The sequence below is a fragment of the Solenopsis invicta genome, chromosome 12 (genome assembly GCF_016802725.1).
Source record: "Solenopsis invicta isolate M01_SB chromosome 12, UNIL_Sinv_3.0, whole genome shotgun sequence".
Taxonomy (NCBI): domain Eukaryota; kingdom Metazoa; phylum Arthropoda; class Insecta; order Hymenoptera; family Formicidae; genus Solenopsis; species Solenopsis invicta.
This window is the reverse complement of record NC_052675.1, coordinates 8,361,145-8,388,847: the sequence shown is the minus strand read 5'-3', so window position 1 is coordinate 8,388,847 and position 27,703 is coordinate 8,361,145. Positions and strand designations below refer to the sequence as shown.

Genomic DNA, 27,703 nt, shown 5'->3' with positions numbered 1-27,703 from the left:
ATCACATTTTAGCTATCACGCACTGAGAGAAAAGACTTTGTTAATTTAACAAAATTTGTAGATATAATGATAACAAAGTAAGATTTGTTGTCACTATATGTACAAATATTTGTTACAGATACTGGACATTTGTTGAATTAGCAGTCTTTTTTCTCAGTGCGCTCTCTTTTCTTTATATGTATATTGTGCTAACATTCTCCTGAAATTTTGTATCCCTTGTTCCCTTTTTAATTCTATTGGCCAGCTATTAAACATTTTAAATTCATCATATAAAAGCATTCTTTACTCCTCTCTTACATTTATGCATGAGTATATTATCCTTTTACCTACTGTATACTTCATACTCTTGATTTGCTCGAACTGATTCGTCGTTGCTGTGCGAGAATAGTCTAACAAGGGGAGCTCGCGATCAGGGCATCACGGATTTTAATAAAATTTTATGGATGTGTAGTATTCACTTATACATTTACTACAGTAAAGCCGTAAGTTGCGAAAATGAGGCATTTTCAAGAAAATGATGATTAAATATTTCTAGCACCTATAGTATCGTTACAAAAAAATGATTGTCGAGTTAGCGGTTCGGCTTAAAAAAATTGTCATACCTACAAAACAATCTCCGAGTAAAGCTGTTTTGTTATTGTTTTTGTTGTCTATTGTTTTAGGTCTTATAAAAAAGCTAAAAGCTGTGACAATTGAAGGTACTCGACAATTTCATGCTTTCTTACCTGTTTCAAAAAAAGTACAATAGAATGCAAAATTGTTTCATGCTAAGATCAATATGTTTCACCCGCAAAATTATACAATAATTTTTTTCAAAGAAATAATATTTTTATCGTTATAAATGGTTATATTTGTAATGTTTGACACTTGATATTTATATACCTACTATTTTGTTAATTATTGGTTGAGACATCATATTGGTACTGTACTGAGAAAGATTAATACGTAGACAGAATAGTTGCAATATTTTTTTTTTGATGGTTTTCGGAATGCAGTCTGCTCACTGAGAGATTGAACATAATTGGTTCTTACCTATGGAGCTAAGCAGTTGCGTTCGCCGTTCGATGAGCAAAGGTGTGTTCTAAAATCTATCGAAAAAAGTGTTGCAACTATTTTGTGCACCACTGTACAGTTTAGTGCAACATGAGTCTCGTTTTCTGCACTAGACTGTATTGGAACGTTCCTTCTTGCTTTTGCTAACTTTCAACATATATCTATTTTATTTTAAATGTACACTAATTCAGGGAATTTGGAAACAGAAAACAAATGGATGAATTCGGTGTCAGTGAAAACCGACTTAATTCATTATAAGAAAACCCAAATTTTCCCACTCTGGCAACACTGTGAAACACGTAGTAAATTTTAAGCTTCGAGTAAATCTACCAATCACTCGAGAAGTCAAGCCTGCTATTTTGAAAATCTTGAATTCCGGTTGGCCGAGCTGCCTTATTACTCACGTCTTATGTTTCTTTTTAATTTTTTTAATATTATGCAATTACATAACTCGTGCGTCAAATTGTAATTATTAGTAACAATAGTTAAACAATATCGCTTCAATGTACGCACATAAAAAAAAGCTGAAGATCGAATTTTCACGTGCACGATATGAACGACTATCAAATTCTAATAATGTAATACGGACAAAACACTTGCCACAAGTCGGAGCTGCTCATCTATTGCTCTAGATAATGCATGCCGATGCCAAATACACATATGTACGTAAACGTGTGTGCATGTGTGTACGTGAGTGCACACATGAGTGCGTAATTTTTTTCTCCCGTCGCGAGATTTATATGCGATCGTCCGGTAAACGCTTCTCTACTCTAGCGGTGCAAGTCGATGCGAAGTTCCGATAAAACGTCTCCCACATAACGTGTAACTTCGTCTCGATATACAATAAATGTAAAAAAAAAAAAAAAAAAAACAAAGGCGAAAGATAACCTGTCCCCCGTCAAGGCAAACGCTGCTGTAAATAACGCCTCCTGCCTGTTTTTTCTGGCTCGCTGCGATAGAGCCGGCGGTTTAAATTAATTCGCGTGTCTGCGGCATTTCTCTCCGTGCCGTCTCGACCCCGCGGGGTCTCTCTCGTCACGAGGCCTGTCCTCACGCGGTGCACACGTTAGGTCACGCGCAAAGAAAAATAATCCTTCAACCGATAACGTCTCCCGAACTCATTGGCTCGCGTTGGCTCGCGTACTCGTTGAATGACAAACAGTGATAACGTAGGTTATCCGCAATAACCGCTCCTAGAAGTAATCGAGTATCAGTTAAAAGTAACGTTTGCTGTAATATACTGAGAGCCTATATTGCTCGCAAGAGAACCGTGTGAAACGAAGAGAGAACAAAAGCCGTGCGGTATGGCAACGAAGATAGTCGTTGTCGGTTCGTGCATGATTGACTTTACCTGGTGAGTAAAGACGAAGCTTTTTTTTTGCAGGATTGGACATTTAATGCGTAAAATATAAATAATTTACATTGGGTATATACAATGTAAACTATATTTTACGTATCATCTAATGCAAACAATAATAAAGAATTCGGATTTTATAAAAAAATAGTAGAAATTATATTCTGTATTTTTAGTTTTAATATATAATTTTTATATTATTAATACTAAAGTCAAATACATTAACAATCTTGTAATTTGATTTCTTTTTTTGTACTTTTATTTAAATGTAATAATTTATATTAGGTATGTACAATGTAAACTATGTTTTATATCATCTATGCAAACAATAATAAAGGATTCGGATTTTATAAAAAAAATAGTAGAAATTATATTCTGTATTTTTAATTTTAATATATATATTTTTATATTATTAATACTAAAGTCAAATACATTAACAATCTTATAATTTGATTTCTTTTTTTTGTACTTTTATTCAAATATAATAATTTACATTAGGTATGTACAATGTAAACTATGTTTTACGTCATCTATGTAAACAATAATAAAAGATTCAGATATTATAAAAAAATATATTCTGTAATTCGAAATTATATTCTGTAGTTTTATTTTTAATATATATTTTTATTTCATTAATACTAAAGTCAAATATATTAACAATCTCATAACATAATTTCTTTCTTCTGTACTATGTTATCCAATAATTTATAATTTTATATGAAAAAAGTTTATGCAACCATAACGTAGACAATACGTAAACAATTCGTATAGACGTGATTTTGAAATTGTACGACCTTGCTTTTTTGCGCGTAACAAAAGTTGACATTCGTCGATAATTTATCAGTGATTATTACATTATTACATTGTTACAATTGCATTGTACTTTGTGTATAATAAATATGCATATTGCATATTGACTTTGGTATTAATGATATAAAAATATATATTAAAAATAAACTTATACAATATAATTTCTATTATTTTTTAAATAAAATCTGGATCTTTTATTATTGTTTACATAAATGACACGTAAAACAGTTTACATTGTACATGTATATTTACAATAAAAAATTATTATAAATTGAGCAAAGAAAGAGGCTCTTTCTAATGTGAATTTGTGCTGCAATAATTTATAATTTTACTCAACACAATTATAGAAAAAAAGTAACGAATGTGAATCTGATTATAAATACACTGAGAAAAAGTTCTTTAACGTTTATTTGTGAGATATAAATTTGTTTCACTGAAATAAATTTTTATTTACACATAAAAGTGAAATAAAAGTTTATCCCTAAATAAACCGATTATTGAGAAAGAGACATCTTTCACAGGAATGTATATTTTGTCATCATAATCAAATCTTAATAATCAATATCGAAGATAACGTGACAGTAATCATTTGCTTGCTAATATTTCATCTTTTTTCCTCGATGCTGTTATAATCCGTTGTCATTTTTTAACGCGTTGTCGCTTTTTAGTTTCTCTCCACGGTTGCCCAAACCTGGCGAGACAATAATCGGGACTAGATTTGAACAAAAATACGGTGGTAAAGGCGCTAATCAGTGTGTGGCAGCTGCTAAGCTTGGTGGATCCACAGCACTTATTGCTTCAGTAGGCATTTTTTTTTTTTTAAATAAACAAGCTTGTCAGATCTGAATGACTTAAATGTTCATTTCTCTTTTATTCAGTACGTTTGTACTGTTTCTCTAATTACTTACGATTTTTACATTACATTTACATATCGCAATTCCTTATCTCTTATCGCAGTTAGGCTCCGACACGTTCGCTCAAGAATACTTAAAGATTTTAAGAAAGGAAAATATAGACGCATCTTGCGTGAAGATACAGAGCGATAAGCACAGCGGTGTTGCTCACATTGTCGTTGCTGAAAATGGTATGTTTTCGATATGTCGTAAAATATAAATCAGAATCTTTCTAATTGCTTTGAAATTTCAATTCACATGAAAATATCTCCGATTAATCTGACGCCCGTTTGCACCAATGTGAATCAACTTTAATGCGTAAAATTAAAAAGAGATAAAATGCAAGTTGAAGTCAAGTTTAAAAGTAATCTACGTTGATGCAAAAGGGTCCAAGTGTCGCGAATAAATAATAGCATTAAAACCAAACTCCCCGCTAAGGCAATCCCGGTGATTTTCTTTCGCGCTGCAAATAATCGGGGTGCTTAACGCATTCGCAGGTGAGAACAGCATCGTTATCGTGTTAGGTGCGAACGAATCGCTGACTCCGAAACATGTGGATTCCGCCGTTGACGCGATCAGAAGCGCGAGCGTTTTGTTGTGTCAGTTCGAGGTGCCGCTGGAAGCCACGCTGCATGCGTTGAAGTTACATCAGGGTCACGGGGGTTCGTTCCTCATTCTTTTTTTTTTTTAAATTAAATAGAGAACTTGAATCGAGATGTGAGAACGCAATATAAACACCTTAACAGTTCTAGCTGCATCTTAACGCTGGTATTTATTGCGTGATTTTATGTACCTTTTCAAGTTCACTAAAATATCAGCACTGAAATGTAGCTATGACTCTTAGAGCACTTCATTTATATCGTGGTCTCACTTTTTTGCTTTATGTAAAAATGTTCGCCATACACTCCTCCTTTTTTCAGAGCCGAATTATCGCAAGTCCCTGAAAAGACGAGCTTTAAAGCGTTATCGCCTGCGTAATCTTGCCGTGTCAAAATTTATGTGTGAAACGTTTTATCTCTTTCGAGCGCGAGCGGCTTGCGGTAGAGAAACTGGACTCTTGTGTCGTCTCATACAAGGCGATTTGCGATATCGCGGCTCCGAGAACTGTAGCTACGTTTCCACATAAGGCATAACGATTACGTTCCATCAAGGACTTTCGATTGTCAACGGGGCGCCCGCGCTGGAAAATCCTGACCCGGAAATTCTCAGATTATGCGACATTTTCTGCGTCAACGAGACGGAGGTACGATTAGAACGATCGATAAGATAATTAGCGATTCCTTCCTTCTGAAATCCCGTCGTCCGATATGTTAGAGAATAAATTTGCGATGCTTGAGATACACTTGAGGGACATGGATTACGCTTTTATAGGCGGAAGTTATGACGGGCATTCAGGCTGTAAACCCGTCGAACATACAGCAAGTTGTGGATAAGCTCCTGGCTAAGGGGTGCAACGCGATCATCCTTACTCTCGGACCGCTCGGAGCTGCGTACGCGTCGAAGGTGGACAGAAACGTCACGCTGATTTCCACTACCGAGGTCCAACCTGTAGATACTACCGTACGTATCGCGACGGTGTCGCAGAGCTGTCGTAATCGCGTTCGATTCTACGACCAAGTGAAATTTTTGAGTCATTATTCAAATTGGAGAAATTACTCTTTCGAAATAACTTGATGTACGACAGTTCTGAAACATTTTTTGTAGCAAAGTGGTTTTTTTCTTCTTTTTTTTTAATTTGACGCGGCAACTTTTGTTCCATTCTTCTTTACGCGTGCGCGATCCGTACTTTCCTCTTATACAAATCTTGTGAATTGATTCATGACTCGTTCGCACGTTTATAAGACGGGTGAAAGTATTCAATGGTATTTTCCGGTCTACGATCTTCTGAGAGAACAGCCCGGCAATTTCCGGACCGCATTTCAAGGCTGATTCACTTAGTGATTCATTCAAATGATTGACAGTTTAAGACCAAATTGCCTCAGGCAACAAAGTGTAAGGTTTGGTATGCGATAGGGTGCCGGCGATGCATTTTTGGGCGCGCTCGCATATTTCAAGGCGTATCATCCGCATCTGCCGATGGACGAGTGCATCAGGAGAGCTTGCACGGTCGCCACGCGGTCCGTTCTCAAGTCCGGCACGCACGCGAGTTTTCCAACGAGTAACGATTTGCCGGGAGATTTATTTGTATAAATAAGGAGGCAGTTACCTCGCGGTGTGTTATTTACAAATCTGATATTTTATATACACATGTATGAAATCTCTGTTTTGTGAAATCTTTTTAGATTGAATATTTGCAGAATATGTATGTATATATAAAAGTAAATATCAAGAGTTTTATGTACATGGTGCATAAACATATAACGTCCCAACCAACTTTTCCCAAAATCCAAAATACTTAAAAATATCACAGTCATGCGTTTTAATAGAAAATTAATACAACACAGATTAAATGGGTGACGGTAAAGTATCATACTTAGAGAATGTGTTTACATATGAAATATAGAAAAATCGAATTATTACCCTATATACACGTCTCATTTATTCACCAGTGCATATAGGAGATTAAATCTTTTTTAATCTTTTAGAAAACCGGTTCCATTGTTGGTCTTCTTTGCATAATTTTTTGCAATATCGTCGACCAATATATCAATTTTTTTGCGGATAAGTAGGACTCGTCCAAAGATGCGAAGATATGTTTAAATAACAACAACAGCATTAGCATAACATAAATAGTGTTGCAGAACAAATTTCTACATCAATCTTGCAAAAAATGAACGGACTTAGAAAAAGTTAATATTTATTCTGGAATATTAAATTTCTAATCTGCGAAATCAGGGATCGGCTTTATTCTTACATTTCTTTTTCTCTTTGTAGTTTTTCGACAGCCTGGTACCATCTGGCGTTGCAACTAAATTCCGAAAATAAAAAAAAACGGAATTAATGTATTCTTATTTAATAACTTTAATTTTTAATATAGGAAAAAGTAAAATAATTGAAATTTTGAAAAAGAGAAAGAAATAACGACAAAACAGCACGAATAAAATTTCAAAATAAACAATAATTGAGAATCCAAGAATAAATCGAAAAAGAAACAAAAATTGTCAATGTCAGCCGTCGCAGTTATTGATTCGTCGAATTGATGTATTAAAAGAAAGTTTAGATATGTCTGAATTATCTTTCTAAACAGTTCTGTTAATATACACTTTATGCATCCATAATCAGCGGCTCACACTAGCAATTCACTACAAATAATTGAGGAAGAAAAGCAATTAAACAGCCGAAGAAGTAGACATAAAAATTCAGAAATTCGAGGACATTTTCTAAGACCAAAAAAATGTCTAGGACCGTACACCGTGCCATTTAGACCGCGTTAGGAAATCTCATTTTAATATTACGCGCCGTAACGAATAAATTAGTACCTTTTTCGAATTTCAGAGATTTTTATGTATCCAAATATATTCGAGCACACACGCTAGACGCAAAGTAAAAAAAATAACGGTAGGTAATGGTATAGGAGTTGGTAAAAATTCCAAGCACTTTCACGATTCGCGCGTTGTCCAAAAAAAAAGGAAGGCACATCCGGGAACCCTGTCGAAGGAGAGTGCCCAATGATTCCATCTCAACTGGTTCACGCGACCAGAACGGCATTATTCAAGAGAGTGAGAGCGATGGAAGGGGCATACTTGCATGCAAATGTCATTTTAAATACTTTCGCAACGTGGTGGCGACTTTTAATTTTTTGGTATCGGCCGCGTCGCGTCGCGACGATAGATCGCGACGATGTCGCAAACTTTCGCCTAGGATAACGGAGCTTCCTGCCGCAGCTCCGTGCGGAAGAGGGAACCCGCGAAAGAAATCGGAAACGGGATGATCCGATCTCCGGTGCTTAATTTTCCGCTTAAGTTTCATCGGTAAATCCCCGCGAGGTGCGCCCAGTCTAAGGAAGAATTGTTAATTAGTAACTGGGAGTTCTTTCCCTCAAAATAAGTACGTCAGTACTCGTAACTCTCGCATACCATTGTCGCGTGCCAGCTCGGCCAGGTCGACGGTGTCCGAGTCGCGCGAGCGTCAACGCGGAAAAAATTGTGCCGCGCGTAAACGTCAAAAGGGAAAGGCGTTGCGTTACTACTTTCAAAGTAAATTCTGTTACGCGTAATCGTCATCGTCATCGCCATTCTCACGATGGCGTACGTGAGCCATCCCACCGAGAGGATGGGATTCCGCGAAGCACGAGACATTCGGTGTCTTTTCTTTCCGCTACAGGTGTGCATTACATTGAGATGTGACGTCAATGCCCGAGGATAACGATACTAAATCCATGTTTAAGGGAACTGTCGGCGGTGTAGCAAAGGAGATGGCGATGACGACGACGACGACGTCGACACCATCGCGACGACGACGACGACGACGACGACGACGACGATGACGATGACGACGAGCGGCGGCGGCGGCGGCGGGGCTCCATCGAGAGGGAGCGAGCCGCTCGTGACGTCAAAGAGTAGGGCGAGCATCCTCGAAGAAGAGGGAGCCGCCACTCCGCGAGTGACCAAAGAGATTCTTCTTGGGGCCCCGGCCCCGACACCAACACTCAGGGGCTGCACAAAGTAGCTGGACAAAAGAGAGGGGGGAATTAGTCACATCTTCGTGTATACCGGCACGCGCAAGCCCCCGTTAAAGTGGGGCAACACCACCCACGTGCACGTTCGCGGGCAGGATAAAAAATCCTTCGAAGATCAGGGAATACTCAGTTTTGAACAAGCCATTAAGCGAGACGATCGAGCCGAGACGAAGAGAGATCATATACCGTCTCGCTTCTCGATCTCACAAATCCCGACGAATAAGCTCGCGTGAGTGAGAGTCCGCCGAAGGAATCTACCGGGAATTCAGAAAGGCCGCTTAGACACGCGCGTATATCTTGCGCTGGTCAGTGTTAAATTTCGACTGGCGAATCATCACAGAGAATCGCGCGTCGTCTAGACCAAAACACAGCTAGATTGTCAAAATATTTTCGACTTACGTCACGTAGTCGAAGGAACGGTCGAACGGTCGACCAAACCTGAAAAATTCCCATTTGAAATACCGCGTCGCATATTTACATCTTTCAGTGTCTCTCCGACATCCGTATCGTCAACTTGTCGAACTTTAAGGGAAGCTCGATAGACGAAAGAACTCTCGAAGGTAATCGATTGAGAGCCGAGAAAAATTATTCGGAGTGTTCTGGAGATTCTCCACTGTGATTAAAAAACGTGATAGAAATAAAAGCAACAAATAAAACAAATTTATTGCTTTAGTGCGTTGAAAAAAAGTATACGTGATACGAAAAGCGAATCCCGAAGGAAACTGAGGTCGATCTCGTTGAAGGCCGAGGAAGAATTAAAAAAAAAAAAAAAAAGGCTATATCATCGATAAAGATTTGCAGAGGTCTTTTCGTGCAAATTTCGGACTTCGAAGATCGACATTGAACGACAATGGCGATATTGAACGTCATGTTTTGCATACTTGTTGTTCTCACCTGTGTCATCGTCAGCACGACGCTCGTTCAAGGTCGGAGTCTAAGACGACGGCACGGGCATCACGCTCTCTCCGATTATCTCGAGAAATCGCTGCCGCGAGATCTGTCGGAACGTCTCGAGGATGATCTGGAATACTATCCCGATTTTTACGGACAGGCGAAAAAGCGCAAGCATGCCCAACTTCTGGATCATTCCGAGTACGAGGAGTACGAGGACTTGGAGGAGCGAGTACCACCGTTTCTCCTTCGATACGAACACGAAGACGGATCGAGAGGTCGCGAGTCCTTACGACGAAAGGAGGATTTCCTTCTCAAGCACGACGACTTCGACGCCTTCTCAAGAATTGTCGCTAGAAGAAAACGTAACAACAAACACGGGGGCATGAGAAATCAAGACAAGAGGAACCTGCAACATCGTCGCAATTTCTTAGAGATGGAGGTGAAGATGGCGCAGAACCGCTCTATCTGCAACTACACCGTGGAGTCGGTACCGGACCTATACGGTTCCCGGATACCGAGAAATCTGGAACACGTGAGATGCAATCACCTCGGTAGCAGCTGTCAGGGCACCAACTCCTACTGCTGCATACAGACGTACAAAAATATCGAGGTGTCCTATGGCAACGGCCACAATGAGACAATGAAACTGTACGTAGGCTGCGTGTGTGCCTCAAATTCGCATTCGTTGATACAGTCGCTGGCACGTCTTGACGATTGACATCGAGAGTTCGCGAGACTAATTCGGGGAGTAGGGGAGTGAACGGGGGGATGACGATCCGTTTCGGTGACGATAAATTCGCCTCGGTAATGTCGGCCATCAGCGGCCATGATCTTCGAACCGGCACGAGTCGAGCGAGACGCGTCTTCGGAGGAGACAGCGATTGAAACTAAGAAACGCAGCTTGTTGTTGTCGCATTTGACGTTGCAATCGATAATCCATGAACGGACGAACGTCTTTCTTTCCTTTTTTCTCTTTGCGTAGAACTCGTTTGAAGATTGCGCCTAGTGACGCGCGAATACTGGGAATTTAACAGATTTACTCAAACGTTTGACGTTAGAACGGCGATTTACTGGACTGCGGCGGGAAGGCGAGAGAAGAAAGTTGAAAAGGATCGGAATAACGACGCGAGAGCGTATGAGATCGAAGCAGTCTCTCTCTTGTCAATCTTTTACCCTCTTCGTTCCGATACCATTTGCATTCGACAACATATATTGTGCATACCCAATTAAATCGCGATCGTCTTTCCGTCATCTCGTGCCGACAATAAAAATACGAAACGCGACGTATCGATGTAAGGACAATAGGTGATAGCCTGGTAGCAAAAAACGATCAAAATACTCATTGAAAATTCACGACTCGTAAGACATAAATTCAAAGTATCGTAGAAAAAATGACAAAATTAGCAAATACATAAATAACTGTTTTTAGTAGTAGAATTAAAAATGCTTGTAGCTGTGCCGATGAGGAAGCAGAAATCGGTAGAAAAATATTACAAACCGTTCCGTTTTTCTTTAAGCCCTTCCTATGGGTCTCGTGTCGATTTGCAACAGGGTTGGCATTTATTTTAAACAATACGTTTAAAACTGACTTGATTAAAATTTATTTAAAACAGTTGGCATGTTTTTAAACATTTAAACAGTTTTAAATTATTGTCTAACTATAGTAGAAGATAATAAATCTGAGAAAGAAATATTTGAACGCGTCTGATTTCAGCTGCTATGTGACCTTCTTTGTGAAAACAAGAAGAAATTCTTAGTGTTATTTTCTCTTCTCCCATTCGACTCAAGGTCTTTCTTGTCTTAATTAGTGACACTCGTAGAGATAAAGATTTCATCCTAAGTATGATTAGCAGATGATTTGTAACTTGGCCTTACAGTTAACAAGATACTCAATATCTTCCAATTTGACGCTGACAAAAGATTTAAATATTCAAGCTGGAACAGATTGAAGTTAGCAAATATTTCTTTTTTGTTTATTTTAAAATTATACTTTTTTTGTTTAATATGTTCTTTTTTCGTTACTTGACACAAATACAGAAAACATTGTTTTTTAAACAAAAAACAATGTTTTTTTTTTTGTTTAGAATGGAAAACAACAAATTTTTTGTTAACCTTAATTTGCCTTAATAAGGTCTGAATCACATTCTGCGGATAGTCCGCATATAAGATTCAAGTGCCGTAATGTAACATCGTGTAACGTTGCCTAGTAGGAATAAGAAATTATTGTTTACGCTTTAGGTATTTATAGATTCTCCCGGCCGTGTTGTTGTCAAACAATGTGATAAAACACGTACTCGATCACAACCAATCGCTCAGGTAGTGCTAAATCCGGTCAGACGTGCACGTAACACGTATCCGAATGTAATTATCATCACGTGCATCGTTTAGATGGATAATGATTGCATGAGTGAATCATGAATGTCCGTCGCGATTGACGCACATTATCTATTTATTGCATACGTCGCGTACCATCCCGTCTATTTATTTTCGCCAACATTTTCATCCCATTCACTTGTATTTATCTATTTATTTATTTATTTATTTATCCGTTTATTTATGCAGGTATTTATTTCTAACTGTTTATGCAGCATGTAACGAGGACTTATTTCCGATCTATTCAAAGCGATATAATTTGTTTTGCGAGGTAAAAAACGGGAAACAGCTCTGCGATAATTCCGAGCGACGGAAATCGTGTACTTGTTGAAATTTACATACATTAATTGACAAGTAATGTGATTGATGTAATTTAGGCTGAATCAAGCGTGATTTGTATGAAATTTACTTGTGAATTTTTTAAGTGACTTTAAATAGTTTAGATCTTTTTATATGTATGCACGCCTGTGTATTAAGAGACGAACAGTATTAAATACCGATAATTCGATATTGACTACGAATTTGTAATTGTAAATTATCGCGCGTACTTTTATATTTCTATAAAAGATTTTACTGCTGTGGTTTAATGGAAGGCAAACAGTATTAAAACAAACATAATGTTTCTCTCTAATAACGCGTTTCTTCTGTATTTTTCACACACATAAACCTCCCTGTATTGTATTAAAATTGTGGAAAAAAATATCCAAAAATATCCATATAATCCTTCACCTTTTCAAGATCAAAGTAGCATAAACACAAGGATTGTTTATGATGCACGACGGTTTATACAAAGTTGTATGAGATATTTTATTTGGAAAACGTTACTTTATGTATGTTTTTAAATTATTATTAATTTGATTATAATTAATTTTGATTTAAAAGAAAATATTTTAAATTTAAATATCTACAAAATACCGTGGTGAAAAGAGAAGAGATTTTTTCATGTTTCCTTCCTATTTACTTTCGTACTCCTCCACTTCCTCGTATTATTCCTCTCATTCCTTTTTCTTTATCCAATTTTCCAGGTTTCTTGTACGTTTTTTTTTTTTACCGTGTTGTTCATCAGTCTTCATAATATACAAAAAAAAAGAACACATACGATTACATCGAATGTTACAGCAAGATTATGATAATCCTCGATTCTCTCGGTAAGGACGATCGGACTCGAAGGATTCTCCGCTTCTTCCACGAAGGAGTCGGTCGACCGAGCCGGTCTCGCCGACGTCAGGTAGCCGAGGGAGTCAAGCGGACAGACGGTCGGTCTGTGACGAATACACGAGTACTCCTCCTCTCGCAGGTGGAATCCTCTTGTATTGCTACACACTCCGCAGCTCTGACGTACGTCAGACGGTCTCTTAGTTGCGCGGCGGTGATTCACGGCGAATTCCTTGTAGACGCGCGTCTTCCGATGAGGGATTTCCCTGAGAGGTCTTGACTCTCGGTGCCGGGGCCCCTGCGGCCTCTACTCGAGATCGCGAGTCACGGGTTACCGATGTGAGTGGCGGCACGTATTGGTAACCCGTGCCGCAACATAATCACCGGCCTGAGCCATAGCTCAGGCATCGCGCGCGTTGCATTGCGAACGAGAAAAAGAAAAAGAAAGAGAGAGAGCAAGAGAGGGACTCTAAGGGAGAGGGCCCTGACGTGGAGGGGCACGGTAAGTCGCTAACGGAAGACGCGCGATTTGAGATATTGCAAAAATTTCCGATGTGTCATCGCGCGGAAATGCTGAATTTTAACGGGGTATCTCTTCCCCGCGTCTCTCCTCTGCGACCGGCTGACATTGTCGCGCCGCGAAGGTATCGTGCGACGACGACGACGTCTACGTCGACGACGACTACGACGACGACGACGACGACATTGGCGGCGGCGGCGTGAAGGGAAGGAGGGAAAAAGACGTAAAACCGCAAAGAGGCGAAATGTAGCGCTCAGCGTCCGAGAAAGACAAATGGATATACGCCTAGAGTTTAACCCAAGCGCGCGCGAAAGCGCAAATTCTACGTACGGCAAATAAAACTGCAAGTAAAGACGGTTTATATCCTTTCCCCCCACCCCGCCCCCTCTTCTTTTTTCATTTTCAACTTGAAACGTATTCGTTACATCGCTGTTAAATTTATGCAAACAGGTCCGGCAGCAGGCTTATTCTATTGTACAACTATTGTACGACAGTTTCGTTACAATGTCGTTGCGTCAGGTATCTGGCAAAGAAAAGCTATTCTAACGATAACGAAACTGTCGTTAAGAGTTACAGAATAGACAGATTGCAATATAATGCACTTCCGTCCGCGAATGCACGTGTAAGAGAAAATAACGGTGTTTGCGAATGTGCCGAAGGTGCCGTTAACCTTTAGCAAATTTATTTGTTATTCCGCGTAGTTCTAGTATCGTCTCGCGTGTTAGACACGAGTGCCGAAATCATCGTTATCAGCATTGCAATTTCAGATTGTGAGAGATGGCGTGCGGCGTTTGCGTTAGGTCGCGCGATCGCGCTCTCGAGCTTCGGTTTCTACCGAAAAAAAAAAAGAAAAAAAAAGAAAAAAACTGCTAGTAGCTAAACTGCAAAGAATTTTATTTACTGATCTTTCGCGAATTCCTGTAAACTACGGTATTAGTCGATGTTTAAATTTTAACGATTTGCATGAGAGCACGAAGAATTTTTATAGTCCCGATGGCGGACACACTAGCGGCTATTGACAAGAATATATTTACAGGAATATATTTACGTATACTTGAAGTATAACGATCGGCTTACAACGGCGGCACAGCCGACGGTACATTTTACACTTTAGCAAGATAATGAAGTGTAATCCTATATTTTCTTCGCAAGAATAGGAACGGCTTTTTTTGCAAGCTTTTTGCGCGAACTTTTCCAGCGGTGTAAGCGGCAGTTAACAATGGCCGATCACTTTTTCCTTTTCCTCTCAAATTAATGAGCAGGGAAATATCAAGTTTTTCGAGAAACCACTGATTTTAATATAAACTTTCGATTACACCGAGACATCACGCTCGTCGAGACGAGGGCCATTGTGAAAGATCGCTGCGCGCGCGATTTACAATTCACATAAGAGGAATAATGACCTATCTCGCGAAAGCGGCATTATTTACGATACAATTCTTCGGAGAGGTCGAGCAGGTTCACACTCCTGTCTCGGGATAATTTTGGCGTCCTATTTTTGACCCAGACGCTTTTAAAAGTGCTAATTTTAATATTAAACACGCAACACCCATATCACACGCGCCGTCGAGAATCAATAAAAAAGAACGTTTATGCTAACGTTTTTGTGCGTCCGCCCGACGCACGGGCGCTAGCGAGCCGAAATTGGCATAATGTCATCTTAACACTTCTGCCTATGATCGGAATCTCGGGTGCCTTGAAAAGTCGCCGGTGCAGCCGGTTTTAACGAGCGTGTCGCATTATACGCTTTGAGATCTACGGCCCCTTTGCACCGCCAGCCGTCAAAGTTATAGCCTTTGCCAGAATGACATTTGGCGTGGGACGACGATTGCGTACAACGGAATAGAGAGAGATGTTAACAGGTGATACGCCGAGGGATGCCCCGACCGTGGTTTCTGATTTGCATGCTCAAGTCACTGCGAAGGTCGCCCGCGAGAGAGCAAAAAAAAAAAAAGGTATTACACGTCGCATGTACGCTTCTACGCAATGCGCCGCTAATAATGCTAACGCTTTTATGCGCGATAACGAAAAACTTACTGACTGACGTGACTCTGCGAAATATCGACGGACGTCAACCCGTGCAAGATCGGATAGCTCTCGGCATTTATTATTCAAGACGTAAAGAGAAAAATGTTCCCCTCCAGCTCTTGCGCGTACGTACGTCTGATGCATGAGCAATAAAATTGCCGATGGGGATCAGTCTACGATTAGAGGGAGTTCAGGGGGGAAAGAAATTAATTGCTCGAAATAACTTTACCGCCTAACCTAACTATTCTAAACGTTTATATTTAACTAATTAACGGAATGAAATATTATTGGGATCATTTTTTTTCTACAAATAATTTCGAGCATTATTGCAAAATCTTTTTAGCAAAAACGTTTCCTTTCAATATTTCGATCGATTTAAGCACAAGTACAAAATGCCCGTTTGAGTATAATTCCGAATTCTTACAATATTATTTTCGAGAAGAGAAAGTACTATTGTGCACCAAGTGACGAGAATGTTTTTGAAAATGGAAGATGAGAACGTAATAAAGATATATTACGTATTAAAAATAATCTCACCCGTACGTAGGCCCTAATCTTCGTCTTGATTATTAAAAGAAGGATATATATCGCTTTTTTCAACTAAATAACGTTAGGAAACTTTGATCAAAATTAATTTATGAGAACGTCTTACTTAATTTCGTAGCAAGAAAAACAAAAAGAATGCACGCGTTCTTCATATCGTTTTTAATATCCTTACAAATACATGTATTCTTTCGCGTTTGGACGGAGCAGTGTTTTTGATATTAATTCTTTAGTCGACGTTGCATGTGTCGCCCGGTTTACAGCAGCACGTCCGGCGGTAGGATTTAATTTCGCATTTTTTTGTTATTGTTCACAGCAGAACAAAAGCAAAAGTTTTTTTTTTTTTACTACTCTCGTTGTTTTTTCTCTTTTCTTTTTCGCCGTTTCTTGATCCAATTAACGTCGCGGCTCCGTTTCGTAATACGAAACAAAATGCCATGACTGACGTCAAATAATCGAATGCACGATAATTTTATCGGTATTTATCAATGTTATGAACATTAAAGGTTACAATGCATGCTGACGTCAACGGCAAAGAAATTTCCCGAGCCCAATTAGAAAGTTTCAAGTATCGATTGACGCCCTCAAGAAGAATCGAAATTAAATTGAAAGATAAGATACTTTCCCGATTGGAATAATATGAGATATGTCTGCGATAACACTATCGTAAAACATATTGCAATTATGTTGCCGAATAAAGGCCTTGAGTTGAAGAGAGCGAGCCGTATAAAATATTTTCAATTAATACAACGCTTTACATAACGCTTTTCGCTTTAACGGTAAATTTTAATAATTATTTTAATCGCTCATTTCTGTCAAAAATGTGAAATTTTTACAGAAACAATAAAAGTCTCATACCAAAGAAAAGTACTTCAAAGTCATACATATATGAGTGCAAGTAAACGTCACGTGGCTTGAAAAGATTTATGCGCACCCGAAGCGAAACTCTTAGAACATTTTCGTTTCCGAAATTCGACGCTCGTAGTCAGATTCGTTCGTTGCGGATCGAGAGTTCCAATGACTCGAGAATTGCGGCGTCGCGGCGGTAACGAGGATCATCGATAAATTGCCGGAACAAGCCGGACGGTCGCGATCCGGCAGCCCTTTTTTCAGACAACACACGGCTACGATACGGAGGGACGCGGTGGTGGGTCGCGGACCCAGGCAAAGCTCAGTAGGACGTAATCGGCTGAAGGGATTTCGTATTTATCGTATACCACGCGCACACGTACACACACACACATACACACACACATACGCATAGTTCGCGAGCGCGCCTATTTCGTTGCCGCGCGAAGCTCCACGGATACGTGCGCCTGTAAACGCGCGCGTCCACGTGTGCACGTGGAAGGAAACCCGGCGCGCGGAAACCGAGGAGAGAGAAAAAGAGAGAGAGAGAGAGAAGAGAGGGATGGTACGTATTTCGAAGACTATCAATCATTGGTAACCTGTAAAGGATCTAATTATCCTGGAGCTGACTGGGCTCCGTTCGCTGCACCCACCGCTCGTCTTGTCCACCCCCGTTGGTGGTAGCGCTTCCACCCCCGATGCTCCGTTCCACTCCACCCCCCGCTCCCTCCCACTTTCGGGAGGCCCCCTTTTTCGCTCTAGCAACCACCCTTTTTCACAGGAGAGCAAGGCGGACGAAGACAGAGCGGCGGCGGCGGCGGCGGCGGCGGCGGCGAAGGAGGAAGCGGTGAGGGGTTGAAAGGGAAAGGGGACGGGGATGGAATTAGAGAGAGAAGGATCGCAATCGAGAGAGCGAGAGTGCAAAGAGCGAGCTCCCACCGAGAGAGGGAGGGGAGGGGAGGAAGAAGAGAGAGAGAGAGAGAGAGAGAGAGAGGAAGAGAGAGGTGGCGGGTGTCGGTGCGCCGCCTTTTTTTCGTACACGCCGGCCCCATGTCTGGCGGCGTGTGTGCGAGTGCACACGTACGTGCGCAAGTGTGCGTGCGTGTGGGGCAGGTGTATAATAGTGAGTGCGGGTAGTTGGTTAGGTGGCCCGGTCGATATATCAGGGCTCCGCTGCAGCTGTCTGTCAGGCTCGCGAACTCAGCGCTAGACGACGGGCTCGGGGTCTAGAGAAAAAAGCGACGGGCTCGTTCCTTCTCTCTCTTCTTCTCTTTTTCTCTCTTTCATCCCCTCGCTCTCGCGCCCCCTTCTTTTCTCTCCGTCCTACGTTCACATCCTCAACCCTTCTCTCGCTCGGTCGCTCCTTCTCCCTCCTCCTCTTTTCTCTCTTTCTCTTTCCCCTTTTTCTCCCCTTTCATCCCTCACTATTTCTCTCTCTTTTGCTGCTTCTGGGTAATTTTTCATCGTTGCAGCGGACGACAGAAGCGCCGCGACGGCGGAGGCGGCGTTGCCGCGGATACGCACACGAAGACGAGCGTGGGCGCGCGCGCGCGCGCGCGCGAGCGAACGCGAACCCGAGACCGCATGATGGTGCTGGTGCACTGATACATGTGAGTCCGCGAACGTACAGTGCGCACGATTGTCGGATATATCGTCGTGACGCTCTGAAAAATTTAAGAGCGAAAAGGAACGCACTGTTGAGACGAGTTCACGTTCTTCCCTTAATCCTTTCCCACCCACGCTGAAAGCTTCACGCATCTTCTTACGCGCGGCGATCCGACGAAGGTTGCCTATTATCTATTTTAGATGCAACATTTATGCGCAAATAATTATAGGTGTTGATAAAGTGTTCTACCGGCAAACGTGATCCGACAGCAGAAATACATTTTTAATGATCCCTGTTAATCTCGCCTCTTGGGGTGACTTTATCATTCCTCTTAAGGCGGCAAAAGTATTGTCTCTTTGTATTAACGTAAAATCAAATCTAAAACTATGAGTAAAAAATCTAATACAAGTGTATTGCATTTAATTTTTCTGCATCATTACATACATTTTCATTTATTTTTAACAGATATTTATTGTTATCAACTTTATCAACTATTTTACATGAGGCAAGTAGGTCTGGCCACTTTTTTCGATAGCGAAACGAACGTTCGAGAAGAACTTTATAGAATCAAACAGGAGAACATCGGAGTAACCTTTAGTAGAATTTTTTACTTCTCTTGTTCGCCATCGAAAGAATTATATTATCTTAAATCTTTCAATATTTTTCTATTTTTTTAAGATAACAATGTAGGATCAATTTTATTTATGACATATTTATTTTTTTTAAATATTGGTACATGTAATAATAATGCAAGCGGCGCTGATGCGTTTCACTTTTCATATAAAACTTTATACACGTTATATAATTATCATATACAATTTGAGAAAGACGAATGTAACATTTTATTATGAACTTTTGAATGAAGAGTATTCGATAAATCTTTCTGTTTTATTTCTTTGGAGAATCAGCGAAGTATAGGGGTGTAGGTCAAAATTTGTATATATTTGTGTATAATTTGTGTTCGCTAAGTTTAAATTCCAATGAGATACCGGAGGTAGAGATTTCTATGTTTATACAACAATAGAAACTCGAGATAAAATGTACTTCTGCCACGTGTGCAGCATAGAAAATTGAATTGATCAAAATTATAACGATTTTGAGCAGATACTGCACGATAGCGGGGCGTTTTCCGCTGTCAATGAGGCGCACTGTACGCAGACGGAAACCACCGCAGCCACGTGGACCAACACACGCGGAGAACTCGCGAAAAAACTGTCCAAGGCGTACGCATACTCGCAAACATACATACATACATGCACACAGAGAGAGCATACGCGAGAGCGTGGACACGTATGAAATGCGCTCGCGCTTTACACGGGCAGTGCCCCACGAACACCCGCGAAAAATCCGCTCAATCACACTCTCACACGACCACACCGCATATCTGTCCACGTGCATCCACATGCGCTTGTCCTCCCTTCCCCTCTCGATGGGGCGCAAGAGCGCGCGCGCGTGTACACGCACACAGATACGCGTACGCGCGCACACACACACACACACACAAACACACACACACACACACACACACACACACACACACAGCAGACACGCGTACGCGCACACATACAAACGTAGGCACATACACACGAGCATGCTCGCGAAGATCCAGAGATGTGGATACACAGAGACAGACGCGATGGTAGGTAACCCCCGCGAGACCCCCTGCGCAGTCACCCCCGTCTCTCCTTCCTACACGTCCTCTTCCTCCTCCTCACCCCATCCTCTCTCGTGGTAGCAAACCTCTCTAGGGGAAAAAGTAGGAAAAGAGTGGGGAGGATCGATTTTTACTGGGGCAACCGCCCCTCCCCCCTCCCGCATGCACCCTCCTGCATCACCGCGCTCCCCCTTCCACGCTCCCTTCTCTTCCCTCACATCCTGTACTTTCCTGAGCTAGCCATGCCATGCCCTGTCCCGGTCGTAATGCACCGTCTCCGCCCCGGCTAACACCCATCCACTCCTTCCTCCCTCACTGTTAACCGACCCCAACCCTCAACCCACTCACCCCCTTCGGCCTCTTCTCCCCAACGTCCGTTCATCCGTCCTCGTCTCTCCGCGCGCCCTTCGGTCCCCGCAACATTTTTCCTCTTTTTATTCTGCGAAAATATTCAAGAGAGTTTCGGATGATGGTGCATGACGATCTTTTACCTCGATGCTTGCCTCCCGACTTCCGTCGGGACGTTAAACGCCACGGCGGTCAGGCCGGAGGGTGACGGGGGATGGGGATTGGGAGCGAAAAAAAATTAGAAAATGGCTTTGAGCGGTTTCATCGTGGCTCGCGGACCGACGGTAGCGGCGGCGGTGGCGATGGCCAACCATCGGAGAATTCGGTACCTACTACGTGGCTAAGCGAGGGGAAACAAAACGCTGCAAGTGAGGAATCGCGAGATTTCACGAGAGCATCGTGCATGCCGAGGGGATTGCGCGCGTCCCGTGTTTTATACTGAGGAGAGGCAAAATAAAAGCGCTCTTGAAACTCAAGCGTCAGTAACTTGGTTAATCCCTGTTAATAATCGGTAGTCTCTTACAGATATAAAAATAATTTAACGTCACGATACGAAATTTCTAATATATTCGTTACTTTTATTTCTATTAATTTTATTACAGATATGCGTTCTATTTTGTCTAAGGTCGTTGTGTCAAGATTATTTATCAAATTCACCTTTAATATGATTTTCTGATCTCATTTAATTGAAACATAATATCTGAATTTAAATCACACATCGTTATAAAATTGGATAATGTGCCACTATTAAATGCGAAAATATAAATTTCAGAATAAACTACACGTGAAAATTAAACGCAATGGGATTGAGTTAAAGTATTACAAGTGTAATTCTCCACCGTAACGTGTAAATAGTTGCGCATGTTTCAAGTGCTCTACATGTAACTTTACTGTAAACATGCTAATTCAACAATTATATCACATAATTTATTGCTTACCTATATAACGCGCACACATCAGTGATACTACTGTTGGATATAGAGATAGGTAATATAAATTTTTAAATATATCAATACGTGTTAAGGAAAATGTGCTTTTCTAAAAGATGATGCCATATAGGTTGAATGACGTCAAGTTAGCGACATAAGTCGGTAATACTTAAATTAAAATCATTAATATTCTCGGACAATTTCCAGCTTACAGATATCGTAATTTTACATAATTACGGATTACGTATGATTTTACGTCATAAGCAAAGTTATCATGCTTGACAGAAAGTTCTTTCTTCGAAAGAAAAATCATCTTATTTTTTTCTAGCTTATCTTACTTTAGCGATGATTTAAAGTGTTAGTTTCATCATTTAGCGAAAGTCATTGACTTATTAACCTCGCCCTGGTGATTCCGTTCTACCTTACGCACGTTCGTATTATCGACGCGTCCCGCGCTGATTCTCTCCCTCGCATCGTTCTTCCTTTTTTTTCCCAGCGTGTTCGTGCTTCTCTTTTTGCTAACGGCGGCGCCTCTTCAGAATGACAAGGTCAGTAGCTGGCATCGAAGACAGGTCGGGGCGATTGTTGAGGTTGCGGATCGGTGTCAAGTAGGTACCCTATGCCATGTGCGGCGGCCCATTCAGTCGTTCGTTCATTCAGAAATATCCTGCCTCTTCTCCCCCCTTCATCTCTTTCTCTCTCTCTCTCTCTCTCTCTCTCTCTCTCTCTCTCTCTCTCTCTCTCTCTCTCTCTCCTCGCCATTCAACAAGTAGATCATCGAGCCTATGCGGCACCCTCTACCGTCGGACCTACGCAACTTCCAAGGGTTACGAGCTGACTGAGGGGGTTGTTATGCAATAAATCCGAGTTCTCTCGAGTCTCCTTCAGGGGCTCGCTCGTCCTGTGGGACTTTCCGCATCTCTCTTTCTCCCTCGTCCTCTCCTATCTCCTTCTTTTTCTTTAGCCCGGTATACCGGAGTACGCCGGAGAAGTCGACGACCCCAAGACCGTTGTCGGGAGAATTTTGAGGGGTCGTCTTGAAGATTGAGGAATCCCCGCGTATCGAGTAATCGTATCGCTGTCGTTTATTTTGAGAAGAGACCGCGTTATAGCGACCTAAATAGCAATAGCGTCTTTCGGAGTCTTTGGAAGATGATTTGATGACTTTTAATTGAGTCTTACGAAACTGACATTAGTTAAAAAATGAACAAAGTCCACTTCTGATGTTCCATGTGACTTTTTTGTTATCAGATAGGAAGAATACACAGAGCAAACAATGAAAGCAAACTGCGGAGTATATATTCGAAACTCGAGCAAACTATTCAGAAGTGATTTATTCAGAAGTTTCGCAATGCTTAATTCAGCTTGGATGATAAGGAGCAATTAAGAAAGCTTTCGTGAAGGTCGACTTTAATGGCGAAATAACTATATCGATGGAAAACAAATCTTTGCATTGGAAAATTATGGATGCGTCAAAGGCATCACACAAGAGTATCAAATTGTACGTAAAAAAAAAAAAATGCAATGCACGTAGGAGTTTCTTACCCATAATATTAATTACATGCAAGACTAGCGGCAAATGTGCCTTATCGTTTCCGCGTCTCTCTAATATTAACGCGATACGGGCGCATTCGCGTATCACATTAAAATCTCGCCTCAGCCGCAGTTTTTTCCGCGCCAAGCCGTTAAGCTCGCCAGCTACCAGTTTTTCCCGTTGCGGGTAGAAAGGGTATCGCTGGTATTTATAGATTTCAGCATAAATTAAATGGCTTGGGAGAAAAGAATGGAGCCAGTGAGCCGAGACTGGCAACCCATCCGGACGATGTACGAACGAACGAACGAGCGCCGGCGATTTTGCGCTAATCACTAATCAGAGCAAGCTTGCTGTCGAGAAGGAGAGAGAAAGAGAGAGGGAGAGAGAGAGCGAGAGAGGAAAGGGAGACGGCCAATATAGTGCCTGCCCAACCCCTTTTAGCACTATGATGTCAGCCATGGCCAGCACGGCGCAACAACAACAACAGCAACACAACAACGCGGTCGGCATGATTATAATAAGTGATCGCTTGGATACTCGATGTGTGCCAAACTGGAAAGCTTTCTGCCAGGTGGAATAATGGGCTGCTCTGCACAGTCGACCGACGACATTGCCACTCATCACGGTCTCATCACTGTCACTGTCTACTCGACAAAGCCCTTTTGTCCATAACGGACGCGGTGCAACGGCGGCGGCGGTCTGAACCCAGCGCCCAGCAGCGCACGCTACCCCCGTACTCCCCAATAAACGCGAAGCGAAGCTTTTTTATGAAGCGCATTACGGTCCGAGATTGCGATAATTCTCGCCTGCGCTTGCTAAGTCGCGCGCTCCCGTTCACCGAGTTGTTTCAGATAGGCGGAACGCGACGGCGTTACGCCGGGCGTCTCGTATCGATTTGTGAAATATCGCGGTACCTAAACGACACGAAAAAAAAAGTATATACGTTATAATGCACCATGACATATAAATTAATCATATTCTTACACGCATCAGACGATGCATATTTCATTTTTTCAATACATATATATATATATATATATATATATATATATATATATATGCACATACATACATACATACATACATACATACATATATAAAAAGTATATTGTCTTATCAAATGCATAGCATCCTTTGATTTAAACAGTGAGATTTATTGGAACGTAATTACTTATGTACATGCGAGTAAAGTTGTATAAAAGACTTAAACTGTGTAAAATTTAGTCACATTAATAAGTTAATAAGTAATATTGCAGTTAATGTTGCAATACGGAGTTACGAAATATACAATTACGATATTATTGATCGACCACGCGAAGAATCGCGGCACTTCGCGGTATATCGCGAAGTGGTGAGTCACGAGTAAAGTGAAAATGCATATATACGTCATAAAATAACTTTCGGAAACACCGAGTAGATTTAAGTTTATAAGCATGAGGAAAGAAAATATTCGCCGTAAGGCTTGTGACTCGTCGTGCAATCGATACGCAATCGGATAACGCAGTCTCGCGATGAAAAATTATTTTTTCTTTGACGCCCTCTGATTACGTTTGGGGTGATGCAGCTTCCCGTATAGTTATACTATGAAATTATACTCTCTCTAAACGATGAGTAATGAGAAAACACCTGCGATGAGGAAAACAGTTGTGGAAAAATTCACAAATGATTAATTAAAAAACCAGCTCCTAATTCTCGAAATAATTTTAGAACACGGTGTCATTTCATTGATGTTTAATTCACATCTGAAGTGTACGACTCGTACACTCACACACGCATGACACGCATATATATTTACACGCCACTCCCAAGTATCTGCAACTCTCTTTGCTTCCTCGTATCAGTGTTGCCTATAACAAGGCGCCTTCGGATTTATACAAGTCGTTTCAGAATTAGAATGTATTTACATTTCAATTCTGTATATAATACTGTAAAAGCTGAAGATGATTTTTTTGTAAGACTGAGATGCGATTGATGTAATTAATTAAAAATTTATATTATTTCGCGGATTAAACCTATTATTTTTAACACGCGAGAAATACGCGAGTTTCAAGTTTTAATGGATTTGTAAAATCTGAGATGCAAAGATCCGCAATTATATTAAAAAGAATTATATTAAATTATATTTTTAAAAATGTAATAAAAATTCCAAAAGGAAAACCGAAAATCTCGACATCCGGAGATTATGTTGTCTAACAATAAGAATCATAACACGGAGGTCAATGACCTTAGCGTTTGTACGTACCGTTTCTAAATCCCTAGCGTCCGTGGCATGACGAGGAAAAGGAGGATACGCACTGGAACAGTCAGAGAGACGAACAACGTGTGGCGCTTTGCAAATGCATGGGGGAGGAACGTCGACAGACAGGAAGAAATGTAATGGCAGACAGCGGGACAGTAAGAGAGAGAAGAAGAAGTCTAGGCCACTAGTGGTGAAAGCTCCCTCTCGTCCTCTCCCTCCCGCGCCGTCTCGCTTTTTCGCTCCTTCTTTCTCTCTCTCTCTCTCTCTCTCTCTCTCTCTCTCTCTCTCTCTCACGCTGATTCATTCAGCACAGTTGCCGCTGTACGAGGCTCCTTTGCGGAGGTGGAAGCAAAACAACTCGAGTGGCCCTGAACTCCATAATGGCAGCGGTCCATTTTTTTCTCCTATCGCACACTTTTCCGCGCATTGTTCGGCGGGGGAAAAAGAAGAGAGGAGTGCAGGGGGAGACTAAGACTCTCATCTAGTCTGTACTTCTTCCGTTCATCCTGCTGACCAACTTCGGCGCGAGTTCGCCTTTCCTCGTCCACCGAAGGTCTGCCTTTTTGACTCTTTTAACCTCTCTCACCCTCAACCCTTTCTCCATCGCGCGCTTATCGACGATTCTTCACGAAAGCCCATGAATAATTTCCTCGTTGACGAAATCGGCCGCGCGTCTATTAACGAAGCAATATAAAGTTTTACCATATACAAAACACGCTACTGTTGCAAAAAAATTCATAATGTCGAAAATGAGGAAACAATATTGCAATAACAAGGGCGCATTTCCAAAACGACCGTTTACTTCCAGCTGGTATTTCCGGGCAGCTTTCTCTACTAAGCTACGTAAAAAGGCGAGAGAGCTTCGTGTGTCTTGGCAAAAAGAGTGCCTGCCGACCCTCTGCAAATTAATTAAGGCCGTTATGTTATACCTTGGCTTCAACCGCTATCCGACGCAAGTATGCTTGCTGCGTTTCTAATTACATCTCATTTCGCGGTTCCTGTCTATTAAATATATGCCGTTGTGACCAAAAGTACTTTGCATTATCTCTACATCAATATCTGATTTTATTTTCTAATCGAGCACGTTGCAGAAAGAATTCTCAGTTACAACAGAATTTTCTTGTAAAAGTTATGCGCGTGAATATAAGCAGTATTAATTTAATATACCGAATAGATAATTAATGCAAAATTATACTAATTGCAATTATTCAATTTAATATGCTTGCAAATTGCAGAATTAGTGTAGAAATTTTAAGTCCGCTATTTGTCCCGCGATGAACGATGGTCCCGTTCATATATCGGCGTCGAGAGATTCTTCTCTTCAATCGCGCTTCGTCTTTATACGTGATGACAGTGGATAGCCGTTTTTGCTTGTGACACGCATTTGCATACGTGACATTTCCATGCCAAAAAGGGAGGTTCCAGGGAGCCGAGGGTTAAACTTTGCACAGTTAGTCACCGTCCACTGCCGTGGCTCCGGAGGTTGATGACATCTTTCCTCTCCTTTTTGTCTGCTCCTCTCTCTCTCTCTCTCTCTCTCTCTCTCTGTTCCTCCCTCCCTCCCTCTTTCGCTCTTTCTTCCTCTCTTCTTCTTCGTGTACCTACCTCGTTTTCCTTCCCTCCCGCGGCTCCGACAGCCGCCTTGTACGTGTGCGAAACGAATCGGTCCCGTCGTTTCGCGCTAGTCTCGTTTAAATTTGCTTTAAGTATTGGCCCGCGACTCTCTTCGAGCGATAGCTAGTTCTCAAGTCGCATAAATGTCAACCTTTTGCTGGAGAATTATTGCCATAATTAACCGAGATTGACGATGTTTACGCAGAATTAGTTCTAAGTAACTTCTAAGTAAATTAATGTTGTAAAACAATAATATTTGTTTTTGGCTATTTCTCTTTGCGTAAATATTGAAAATTGCAAACTGCGTTAAAGTGTACGTTGAAAACAACGTATAAGGTCCTGTCATTTATGCACATGTCAAACTAAAGTCTCGAAAATCCTATCGTTTCGGATTACTCGGAAAAGTTTCTCATACTTATCGTATGTAGTCGCATCAACAAAAACAAATAACATTCTTGTCTCAAACATTTCCCGAACACTTTAAAGACCACAAAATCAAATTGCGCTGGTGTCCCGAAGCAGTTACCACGTAGTCACGTGTTATCGTAGCTTTGCAATTAGTAATGTATCCTAAGTGCGAGTAGATGACCAATAAGGCACGATGATTCGCGTTATCATTTGTTGTTGCGTGTCATCGTTAACGATTATCGCGGTTGTTACGTGACTGCGAATAAGATACGCAGAAGTGA

At 41.2% G+C, this 27,703-nt stretch overlaps 2 protein-coding genes across 2 annotated transcripts; both read left to right on the top strand.

The window, feature by feature from the left end:
- The first annotated feature begins 1,720 nt into the window (after window positions 1–1,720).
- Window positions 1,721–6,451, top strand: LOC105198504 (ribokinase). Its single transcript, XM_011165234.3, has 7 exons — window positions 1,721–2,407; window positions 3,886–4,018; window positions 4,175–4,301; window positions 4,608–4,772; window positions 5,262–5,353; window positions 5,482–5,670; window positions 6,124–6,451. The coding sequence occupies exons 1-7, from the start codon at window positions 2,358–2,360 to the stop codon at window positions 6,298–6,300; spliced, it is 933 nt and encodes a 310-aa protein (XP_011163536.1). The 5' UTR covers window positions 1,721–2,357; the 3' UTR covers window positions 6,301–6,451.
- A 30-nt stretch (window positions 6,452–6,481) lies between these two features.
- Window positions 6,482–12,630, top strand: LOC113004280. Its single transcript, XM_026137147.2, has one exon. It carries the CDS (start codon window positions 9,579–9,581, stop codon window positions 10,338–10,340), a length of 762 nt encoding a protein of 253 aa, XP_025992932.1. The 5' UTR covers window positions 6,482–9,578; the 3' UTR covers window positions 10,341–12,630.
- The last annotated feature ends 15,073 nt before the right edge of the window (window positions 12,631–27,703 follow it).